This window comes from Pelodiscus sinensis, chromosome 5, assembly GCF_049634645.1.
Source record: "Pelodiscus sinensis isolate JC-2024 chromosome 5, ASM4963464v1, whole genome shotgun sequence".
NCBI lineage: Eukaryota > Metazoa > Chordata > Testudines > Trionychidae > Pelodiscus > Pelodiscus sinensis.
Window position 1 is genome coordinate 4,893,634 of NC_134715.1, and position 12,030 is coordinate 4,905,663.

Consider the following 12,030-nt stretch of genomic DNA (forward strand, 5'->3'; position numbering starts at 1 on the left):
TTTCAGCAGTACTGCTGCCTAACCAGTTAATCACCATTTTATATTTGTGCATTTGTTTTTTCCATCATAAATGCAATAAATAAATGCAGGCAGGGAGGCTCCCTCCAGGCTGTGGCACTCAAGAGAGTGCTTGGAAGAGGCTACTGGGGAGGGGAGGAGCAAGGGCCCCTCTCCTTCCCCTGCCATGTGTCTCCAATGGAAGAACCAGATGAGACTGGATAAAAAGGGCTTCTCTTCTGCTAGCTCACTGCATGCAAGAAACTGAAGAGAGAAAGTGCTCTGGAAGGCTTGGGAGAAAAAAGCACAAGCAGGTACCAGGGGAAGAGTCTGAATTAAGGAAGGTGCTAGGAAGGACTGTGGGGAAGTGGCCCAGGGGATTGTAGCTGCCATGCAGCTGATATTGGACACATTACAGGCAGCTGATGTCGCAGGGTCCATGAGCTGGAACCCATTGTAGAGGGCGGATCTAAGGTCCCCCACCACCAATTCCCCATTTCAGCACCGGAGAGGACTAGTTTTGGTAAAAGGGTCTGTCCTGCCCATACCATTTGAAGGGGCAGCAGAGACTATGGAGTTTGGTCATCCCTCTTTTCCCTACATCGGCCAATGATGAGAGTGGCTCAACAAATGGCAAGCTGGTGCCCTAGGGAAAGCGTATAAACTGAGGGCTGCTGTGAGCCTCTGAGGCAAGCCATCCGCCTGAGAGTGCGGGATCCAGCAAGGTCCAGGGGTGCTTTTTCACACCTCCAATGTACTTGCAACCTCTCCCACTTTAGTGTCATCCACAAACTGTATAAACACAATCTCCTCTCTACAATCCAAGTCAATAATAAAACTATTGAGTAGTATCAGATGCAAGGCAGAACCCTGCACGCCCCCACTAGATAACCTTGTCAGTTTGACAGCAAGCTACTGATAATTACTCTGAGTATAATCTCTCAACCAACTTTAGAGCCATTGTGGCCCAAAGCACCCCTGTATGAACATCCTACACATTACTGTAATAATCTGCGTACAAAATATGCCTTGTGAGGTATCTTTTGAAAAATTACTTCCTAGTTAATATCATGGTGAAATGTATGTAGCAACAATATAGACACAGTTCTGAAATCTCTCTATATGATATCATTAGCACATGTTCAAAACCAGACTCCCCTGATCGGGCAAAAGTTGTTAAAACAGGCCTATCCTAAACATGTTTATCTCAGTTAACATGTAAAACATAAATAGGCTCATCCAGACTGCAAGGGGATGAGATGGCAGGAAACAGAACAATTTGCATTTCAGCTAACACAAACGAAAGAGCACGGTGCTTCCTTGATCACAAGACACTGTGTTGCCTTCCTCAGTTTGAACAGACTTTACTTTGAGGGGTAACATTCAGAGAACCCATTTAAAAGATTCAATGGACTAAAAACAAAAACAAAACACTCAAGATGAGTAAGGTGTATCAGAGACAAGCTTCCGAGCCACACAGAGCTCTGCCTTTGGGTGTGGGAAAGGTAATCTGAACATCACAGCGAAATGCAAGGTGGAACAGATTGTTTAACATAAATAAGTAGCACATATTCTAGGGGCTTATTCAAGGTCGAGTACACCTTTCCCAGCAGAGTGGAGTACCTTTTCCAGACCTGAAGAAGAACTCTGTGGCTCAAAATCATGTCTCTCTCACCAACAGAAGTTGGTTCATTAAAAGCTACTAGCTCAGGTACCTAAGTCTTTCTAATATCATGGGACTGACATGGCTGCAACTATGCTGCATAAAAAAGAAAGGGGCAGAGAACCCCACATTTTCTTAACTAAGATGACAAAGCATCTTTGGGCCTCTGTGAGAGATCCTGACCAAGGGGAGGGTCAACCACTATCTTGCTGGGAAACGGTGCATAAGAAAGGCCATTGTAAACAAAGCCTTGAACCAAAACTTGACAAAGTACGTTTTAGACTTTTAGATGCATATTTTCATTCTAATTTGCTTGTAACCCCTTTTAAACTTCATCTTATACTTGAACTTATTTAAAATGCTATATTCTTTTGTTAATAAACAAACAATGGTCTGTTATTGATCTAAACCAGTGGGGCTGGGTTCATGCTAATGTGAATGTCAGCTGCAGTTGTTCTCTTTTGCCACAGAGGGCAGGACAAGAGGCAATGGGCAAAAGAGATACATCAGATGTATCTTGAATCTCAGGAAAAACTTCCAAACCGTAAGAACAGGAGGACAATGGAACAAACTGCCTAGCGAAATTGTGGCAGCTCCTTCACTGGAGGTTTTCAAAAGGAGGGTGGATAGCCAGCCATCTTGGATGGTTTAGACCCAACAAATCCTACATGTTGGGTTAGACTAGATGATACTTGTGCTCCCTCTCTAACCCTATGGTTCTGTTATTCTAATTACTCCCAGTTAAAACTGTATATACCTTATTTATAGCCTAAATGTATCTAGTTCCACTTCCAGCCACCAGATCAAGTTACAGCTTTCTCCACTAGTCCTAACAGCCCATTGTTAAATGTTTGTTCCCAGTCAGCTATGTACACTATAACCAAGTCACCCCGTAACTTTCTCTTTGATAAGCTAGATAGATTGAGCTCTTTAGCCAACACTATATGGCACGTTTTTTAATCCTTTTACCTTTATTGTGGCTCTTCTCTGAACAGTCTGAAAAGTCTCCATTTTATCAGCATCTAGCACTACACACTGTATTCCAGAAGTAGTCAAATACAGAGATAATATAACCTCTTCGCTCCTGCTCAAGTTTCCTCTGTTCCCAGGATCCCCTTAGCTCTTGGCTACTGGGAGCTCATGCTCAGCTGATTATCCACACAACCTACACATTTTTTCCAGAGTCCCTGCTTCCCAGGACAGAGTCCCTCAGCATGCAAGTACAGCCAACATCCTTTCTTCCCAGGTGTATACACTGACATTTGGCCTTCTTAAAATGCATATTGTTTGCTTGCACCCAGTTCTCAAGTGATCCAGATTGCTCTGTGTCAATGACCTATACTCTTCATTATTAACCCTTCCGACAATTTTTGGGTCATCTACAAACTTATCAGTGATGATTTTATGTTTTTTGCTAGATCACTGGTAAAAATGTTAATACAGCATAAGATCAAAACCCAATCACTGTAGGGCCCCACAAGAAACTTGCCCATTTCATGATGAATTCCCCATTTACAATTACATTTTGTGGCCAATCCGTTAGCCAGTTTTAATCCATCTAATGTGTGCCAGGTACGATTTACATCTTTCTATCTAGTTTTCCAATCAAAATATGTGGTCTCAAGACAAATGCCTTACAGATGTCAAGTATAATTATATCAACACTATTCCTATTAACACCAAATTTATCATCTCATAAAAAGATATCAAATTATTCAGATATCACCTATTTTCCATAAACAGCTAGAGATTGTGAAATCCCTATTATCCTCCATTAGTTCTTTATTAATCAGCTCCCATTATTTTGCCCAGAACTGATGTCAGACTGACAAGCCAATACCTGCCTGTATCATTCCATTTACCATTCCATTTTAAACACTGGCATAACATTAGCTTTCTCCCAGTCTTCTAGAATTTCACCAGTGTTCCAAGAATTATTGAAAATCAAATGAAGTAAACTCCTCCCACGGATCTTTTACAAAGCTTGGGTGCTGTCTTCACCTGCTGATTTTAAAATGCCTAACTTTAGCAGCTGCTATTTAACATTTTGAGGGAGACTCACTCCAGGTCAGTTTAAGATACTCCGGGCTACAAGCAGATAGAAGCTAATTCTGTACATTCACTGCCTCTCCTATGTTATATCCCTTCATACAATCTCACTGATACAGGAACAAAAGTCAGTGTGGCATGTGCCCCTGAAAACCGCCTTACTGCCTCAGAGATGCACCATCAAATTGCATCTGAAAACCTCTCTCCTTTGCCTCTAGGATTCCAATGTCTCTCACTCTGCTTACTTATTAACTATATACACTGCTTAACTGTGCAGGCCATTCTGGAATATAAATTGAATGAAAAAAGCTATACAAAATACAAATCCTACTGGATAATGATCATATTGTTCTCATGTCCAGAACTGAGGTCCAGAAGCTTCCTAGGGGTAGCCAAGTTAATCGGTAACAGAAAAAAATTAAAACACAACAAATAGACTAGTAGCACCTTAAAGACTAACAAAACATGCAGATGGTATCATGAGCTTTCGTAGGCACAACCCACTTCTTCAGAGGTCATTCCTCTTATTGCTCTTTAAAGCAGATTCAGAGTTTTCTGTGTATAACAGTCACTTGATGCAGAAAAAAAAATCTCAACCCTGCCAAACCACAGAAAAAAACCTTTCTGTTTTGCAAAATGTGAGATAGCATGTCTACTTCTGCTTCATCTACAGCCAAACATTGCTTACTGGGGCCAAGGCAAAATTGTTGAGTTGAACAAAGGGGCACTACTGTGGAAGATAAAACTGTTAAGATCGTAAAATGACCTAACAAATTTGAAAAAAGCATAAAGCACAGAGGGACCTGGAGAGAAGAGAGTTAGAGAGTGGACAGGAGCTGATGAGGACAGCACATAGCATGTAGAAGATCTAGAGTTGCCGGGTGTCTGGTTTTCACCCGGGTAGTCCAGTATTTGTGGCCCCTGTCCAGTTAAAAAAAAACAAAACCAGAAAATACCAGACATGTAAAATGTTTTTCTGGGACGAAATACCTTTTTTGGTCCCCCGGGTTTTTTTTGCTCAACCAATTTTTTTCCTACCGTGTTCAGGATTTTTTGTGAAAGTATCTGGCAATCCTAGGGAGATTGCTGCTGACGGGAAGAGAGAGGCCCCTTCCCCTGGAGCTTTGTGCTGCTGCCAGCAGGGGGAAGAAAACCCCTTTCCCCAGAGCTCCATGATGCGGGCAGGCAGAGAGCTGGGGGTATGTCCTCTGGTCTCAGGCCAAGGACAATATGCCTGCACCCCAAATGCCTCATCTCCAGACCCACCCTAGAGCCCACATCCCCACCTAGAGCCCTCACTTCCCCACAACCCAAACCTCTTCTCCAGCCCCAAGCCCCTCACAACACAAATCCAGGAGAAGTTTGCCTTGGACAAAAATGAAATTGCAAAAAAAAAAAGAAGAAATATTTTAAAATAGATACAAGCAGGGGACCCCAAACAGCTTTTACGAGAAAGGGCAGCAGAATACAGTCCCACGGGCTACTTGTTCATATATGTAATTTTTGTCTGCATTCAAATACCACTGAGATAGGTACATTGCAGATAAGATCAAGATTTTCAGGAGGTAGGAATCTGTGGTGAGACTGTATCTAATAATCCTACAAAAAGAAAATGGGCAAATTTATGTTTTTATGATGCTTCCATTAATTTGAACAGCAGCTTGGATTTTTAACTCTGGCGAACGCTATCTGTAACTTCTAGCCAACCTGTTAAAGAATAAGCATCATTATCTCTTCTAAAGACATTACATCAATATTTGATAGCTGCTGTGACAAAAGCAATAAAAACGAAGTGTACTTATTTGTAGCGAGAGCTTTTGGAACAGATTTCCAAATACTTCAAATCTAAAGGTAAAATCCTTGTGCAGGAACAGTGCAATACAAAGGCTGAGCACTCCTCTTAGACTTAGGCAGCCGCCCTGGCTAACATATGCAGCAGCAGCCCAGCACCCCTAAGGGAAGCATTCCCTTCTCCCCAGTATACTTGTTGCCATCAGCAGCTGGAACTAGGCTGTTCCACTTTGAAGGGGTAGCATGGAGTGCTGCACAGAATAATTTTGACATTAGAGGGTGAGATATCCATGGTGGAGTGTGAACAATGACAACACAAAGCTATTTAGAGAATTAGCTCCCCACTGCACTTATTCCTTTTAACATCCTAAAGTTACTATATGCAGCTAAATGGATCTTACCAGAATACTTAGGAAATCCTTTAGACAGAAACCTCACAGATGTTGTAAGAGGGTCAGTTTCCACCTTCGGCCCAACAAACCTTACTGTTACTATTGCATATGGAAGGCACTGCCTAGGCTTATCCACTGGTTTCGAATGTATATTGTATTCATAGAAGTAAACCTGCAATTTAAAGAAGGAGGTCACAAAATGTAAGTAGTTTGTTTTATCAACAGCTACAACTGCATGAATTGCAGCATTTTAGTATAGAAAATAGGAATGGCCCTACTGGGTCAGATCAGTAATGCATCTAGATCAGTAGCCTGTCTTCCAGCAGTTGCCAACCTCAGGTGCTTCAGAGGGAATAACAGACCAGGCAATCATTGAGTGATTCATCCCGTTGTCCATTCCCAGTTTCTGGCAAGCAGAAACCAGGGACACTCAGAACATGGGGCTGCATCTCTGACCATCATAGCTAATGGCCATTGATGGACATATCCTTTATGAACTCAGCTAGTTCTTTTTTGAATCCCATTATAGTTCTGTGATAGAAATGTAGCCGTATTAGTCTGGGGTAGCTGAAGCAAAATGCAGGACAATGTAGCACTTTAAAGACTAACAAGATGGTTTATTAGATGATGAGCTTTCGTGGGCCAGACCCACTTCCTCAGATCAAATAGTGGAAGAAAATAGTCACAACCATATATACCAAAGGATACCATTAAAAAAAATGAACACATATGAAAAGGACAAATCACATTTCAGAACAGGAACGGAATGCGGGGGGGGGGGGGGGAAGGAAGGAAGGTAAGTGTCTGTGAATTGATGATATTAGAGGTGGGGAGAGTGGGATGTCTGTGAGCTAATGGTATTAGAGGTGATAATTGGGGAAGCTATCTTGGTAATGGGTAAGATAGTTTGAGTATTTGTTCATTCCTTCCCGGAGAGTGTCAAATTTTAACATGAATGACAGTTCAGAGGATTCCCTTTCAAGTGCAGATGTAAAAGGTCTTTGTAGCAGAATGCAGGTGGTTAAGTCATTGAGAGAGTGTCCTTGCTGGTTAAAATGGCAAGAAACTGTTTTTTCTTTGTGATCTTGTCTGATATCTGTTTTGTGGGCATTAATCCTTTGGCAAAGTGTCTGAGATGTTTGTCCAATGTACATAGCAGACGGACACTTTTGGCACATGATAGCATAAATTATATTTCTGGATGTGCAGGAATATGTGTTCTTGATCTTATAACTCACTTGGTTAGGTCCAATAATAGTATCAGCAGAATGAATATGTGGACAAAGCTGGCAACAGGGTTTGTTGCAAGGGAATGTACCAGGGTTGGTATTAGTGTGGTATGTCCTGTGGTTGTTGGTAAGAATCTGGCCTTATAGTTCTGGCCTTCACTACATCCCCTGGCAAGGAGTTCCACAGGTTGACTGTGTGTTGTGTGAAGACGTACTCCCTTTTGCATGTTTTAAATCTTCTGCCTAGTAATTTCATTGGGTGACTCCTAGTTCTTGTGTCCTGGGACTCATTCACTTTCTACATACCCCACATGATTTAATATAGACCCATATCAGATCCCCTCTGAGACAGCTCTTTTCCAAGCTGAAAAGTCCTAGTCTCATATGGAAATTGTTCTATATGCCAACTGATTTTCCTATGGGTCAGTAGCCTGCGACCTGAAAAAGGTCCCCACCCCGGGTCTTAATGACGCTTAGTCCTGCCATAAGTACAGGGGACTAAACATGATGAGCTCTTGTAAAAACATAAGAACGGCCGTACTGGGTCAGTCCAAAGGTCCATGTAGCCCAGTATCCTGTCTGCCAACAGTGGCCAATGTCAGGTGCCCCCAGAGGGAATGAACAGAAAAGATAATCATCAATGATCCATCCCCTGTTGCTCATGCCCAGCTTCTGACAATCAGAGACTAGGGACACCATCACTGCCCATCTTGGCTAATAAGCATTGATGGACCTAACCTCCACGAACTGATCAAGTTGTTTTTTGAACCCTGTTAAACTCCTGGTCATCACAACATCCTCTGGTAAGGAGTTCCACAGGTTGACTGTATGTTGTATGAAGAAATACTTCCTTTTGTTTGTTTTAAACCTGCTACCTATTCATTTCATTTGGTGACCCCTAGTTCTTACGGGAACAAGTCAATAATGTTTCCTTATGTTCTCTCTCCACACCACTCATGATTTTCCAGAGCTCTATCATATTCCCCCTTAGTCTACTCTCTTCTAAGCTGAAAAGTCACTGTCTTATTAATTTCTCCTTATATGGCAGCCGTTCCAAACCTCTGATCATTTCTGTTGCCCTTTTCTGAACTTTTTCCAACTATAAGATATCTTTTTTGAGATGAGGCAACCACATCTGCATGCAGTAACTGACCGTTATTATGAGTCAGTGATAAGCACAAAGCAGAGAGAGTACCACTGAATCTAGCCCTACCATTTTATTCTAATATTGTGCTTCCCATGGTGGGAACAAGGAAAGATGATTTATAGAATTTTATTTAGATCATGAGTAAGCAAATCAAGTCAAATAAAAAGTCCACATACCGATGAGCCAATGGCCTGCAGATCAACTGGATCTTTAAGTGTAGGAGCAATTCTAGACATATGGCAATCAAAGTTTGGTGTAGGATCCAGAGCAATTTTCTTTTTACCCATGGGAGGCTGAATTTTTTTTACTTTTCCAAAGAGAACCTGCCAAATAAAGCAAAAGATTTTAATAAGGATATGCCTAATCAATTTATCATAGTTTAGGTTAAAGCAAATATACATTACTCATTTCTAGTGGAAAGCAGGAAAATTCGGAACACAAAAGGGAACTATTTCCAAGAACTAACAACTAACTGTTAGGAAACATAAGTACTAAAAAAAACAGTTTTCAAGGCTTCTACTGTCAGCACAGCTAGATCCTTAGGGAAGGATCTACTTGCCTACCTATTTTTATTTTAAATAATCTCCATAACTTCTTGTGTTTGTGGAATGTACAAATAGCATAGCTTAAAGAGGCAAAATGACTCACGAGCACCACAAAGCAATTAGCTTGAAATAGTATCCACTAGGGTAAAATCTTAAAAAGCACTTACATGGCCTAGGAAGCTAAGCTTTGTTTTCAGAAGGAACGTAGGCCCGTATGAATCTAACTCCCACTACAAATCAATGTGGCTCTTCAGTAACATATAAAAATAGGATTTAAGCTCTGTGACTTAGTGCTGAGAACCAGCATGTGACCTAGCACTCTGGTCAGTAGACACCAACTTTTCCCACAGAGAAGCCCTAATTAAGAAGACTATTAGCTAATCAGACTGCGGGCTGATGAGCTAAGGAGCTAATTATCCAATCAGATGAGAAGGAAGCACAAGGGGAGGAGAGAAGACTAGCAGATCCCAGGGGAAGCCAGGTCTCTGGCTGGTGAGGCTGCTTATTCTTCCTGCAAAAAGAGCTGAGGAAAGGAGGACGCAACCGGTAGACACATGACGCAGGACTGTCCCAGTGGCTGAGGACGCTGAAGGTGGACATGCTGCCCAAGGACCATGACTGGGTGGACGTGCTGCACGGGGATCCGAATGGCTGAGGGCAGAAGGATGCTGCAGACGGAAGTGCCACACAGAAAAGTGATGGCAGTGGAAGGACATTATGTGTAGAAGTGTTGCTAGTGGACTCTGCGGGTAGCAAAAGGACATGGAAGGTGGAAGGGCTGCATGGGGACTATGACATAAGACTGCTGCAGGCAGACGTGTTCCACAGGGCCAGTGATAACAGAAGGGCACAGTAATTACAAGTGCTTCACAAGAACAGAACAAATAAAAACTCACAGCGGTGTTAGTGACAATCAAGCTGTGCCCAAGACTGTTTGTGAGGAATCCTGCCCTGTTACGGGTGCCTAGAGCACTTGTGCACTATTGAAAATGCCCCCACCCCATCTCTATGCATGGCACCTACCTTGAAAACCAAGATGTGTTCTGCACTGATCCATCTCTTCTTTGCATAATTCAAAGCAACATCAACATGTCTGAACAAATAAACTCCAAGGAGGGGATTTCCTAATTCTTTCATTGTAGATTCGCTAGTATGTATTCCACCCTGGTAAATTTTTGAGACCTCATCCCAAGGCAACACTAAAAAGCAAAAATGTTCCTCAAGTTCTCTGCCTTGCCTTCCTTCTTCACGCATCTTGGCCCTAGCAAAGTAATAAAAAGAGGTTATACACTTTGACAGCTAACACAGCCATCAAGTGTCAAAGGCTTGCATAGAAAAAACAAGTCTATACTATAACTAGCCCAGGGTCTTAATGGCATTGTTTTGCATCCCCCCAATTTGTAACAACTTCTCATGGGGTACATCTACACTGCACCAGAGATCCCAAAATAGCTACCCCGCGTCAACACAAGTCACCCATTATTTCAAAATATTTTTTGAAACAATGGGTTCGTTATTTCACCATCCTGGTAAACCTTGTTGCACAAGAGATAAGGGATGGCTCAAAATAGCATGGCATTTCAAAATTTGGCACTGTGTAGACAGGCAAAATTTCAAAATAAGCTATTTCAAAATAGATTAGAACTAAGATATGCAATTTGCATAGTGCAAGTTGCATATCTTATTTCGAGTTTAGGGTGCTGTGTAGATGCACCCTTAGTGTATTAGGCTCAGCTGGTGTGTTTTATTTATTTTAGCTTAGTAACTTACTTTGATCCATTCGTCATCACTTGCAACTGCTTAAATCCCACTATTTATACTTAATAAAACCACTTTTATTACTAAACCCAGCGTAAATAACTGTTACCTGGTGGGGGGACAACAGCTATACATATCTCTCTTTCATTGATAAAGGCGGCAAACTCTATTGGCTTTCTCTGTGTAAAACCTGTGTATAGCGTAAGATGGATTAATTTGGGGGTTTGGTTCCATTGGAGCTGTGCTCCTGGGTAGTGACGAGTCACTGTAACTGAGCTCTCCCAAAGCTGTGTTACTCTGCTGGGGGGGGCTTCGGACTCAGCAGGAGACAGAGGGCAGGTAGGTGAATCAGGGTATGGCTACACTACCCCGCTAGTTCGAACTAGCGGGGTAATGTAGGCATACCGCACTTGCAAATGAAGCCCGGGATTTGAATTTCCCGGGCTTCATTTGCATAAGCGGGGAGCCGCCATTTTTAAAACTCACGAGGAGTAACGGTAGTTCGAACTAGGAAGCCTAGTTCGAACTACCTAGTTCGTGCCCCGTGTAGCCGCGCTGCACGGGGTTCGAACCAGCGGGGTTTTAAAAATGGCGGCTCCCCACTTATGCAAATGAAGCCCGGGAAATTCAAATCCCGGGCTTCATTTGCAAGTGCGGTATGCCTACATTACCCTCCTAGTTCGAACTAGGAGGGTAGTGTAGACATACCCTCAGTGATATGATCAGCCAATCAGGAGACAGGCTCAGGGGGTTCTCTGTGACCCAAGCTGTCACAGGACAGACAAGGCCAGACTCTGCAAAGCGAATGTAGCAGGACAGAGAACCTGAAGATCTTGTAAACAAAGAACAAGTAGATGAACGGAGGTAGGAAAAGCTGGGACGAGATTTAAAACAAAATAATGCCATGGAAATCACATTACGCAGCAAGCAAAATCACATAGGACACTTTGTAAAGTGAGCCCCATGACATCCCTAACTTGCTACTGGAAGAAGCTGGTCTCGAATGGGAAAGAACGATGGATGACTATTAAGAGTAGAGGGTTAAGTCGTGAAAAGTCACCATGGTGAATTCACTGCATTCACTTCACAATACCCACCTTTTTCCAGCAAATTTTTTTTCCAGATCTGCATTGTGTACAAGTTTTATCTCACCAAACTGCCAAGAAGACTGCAGGTCACATCCTGTGTTGAGACGGGACTGGCTCAGAGTATGATTGATGCTACTATACTCCCTCTCATTAGTCTTGCACGGTGCTAAAGAAACTAGAAACACAACAAAGGAAGTGATGAGTATCTGACACACTGCCCGATACCCGCTGCAGATGGACATAAGTAGATTTTCTTGATTGCAAGGAAATTGTGTCGGGAAAACTCTGTCACTCAGAGATGGGAAAAATCCTCACTCCTGACCAATGCAGCTGAACAAACTTAGCCACCTGTGTAGACAGGCAGGTTGATG

The 12,030-nt window shown here is 42.5% G+C and overlaps 1 protein-coding gene across 9 annotated transcripts in view; it reads right to left on the bottom strand.

Moving 5' to 3' along the window:
* The window catches only part of TEX15 (testis expressed 15, meiosis and synapsis associated), a 53,755-nt gene that overhangs the window by 30,400 nt on the left and 11,325 nt on the right, over positions 1 to 12,030 (bottom strand). For all 9 annotated transcript variants that reach the window (XM_075929318.1, XM_075929321.1, XM_006125375.4 and 6 more), the window contains exons 3-6: positions 11,669 to 11,834; positions 9,837 to 10,074; positions 8,445 to 8,591; positions 5,902 to 6,064 (exon numbers count right to left, since the gene is read on the bottom strand). In XM_075929318.1, the coding sequence (XP_075785433.1) occupies positions 5,902 to 6,064; positions 8,445 to 8,591; positions 9,837 to 10,074; positions 11,669 to 11,834 (714 nt within the window). The remainder of the gene's footprint in view (positions 1 to 5,901; positions 6,065 to 8,444; positions 8,592 to 9,836; positions 10,075 to 11,668; positions 11,835 to 12,030) is intronic.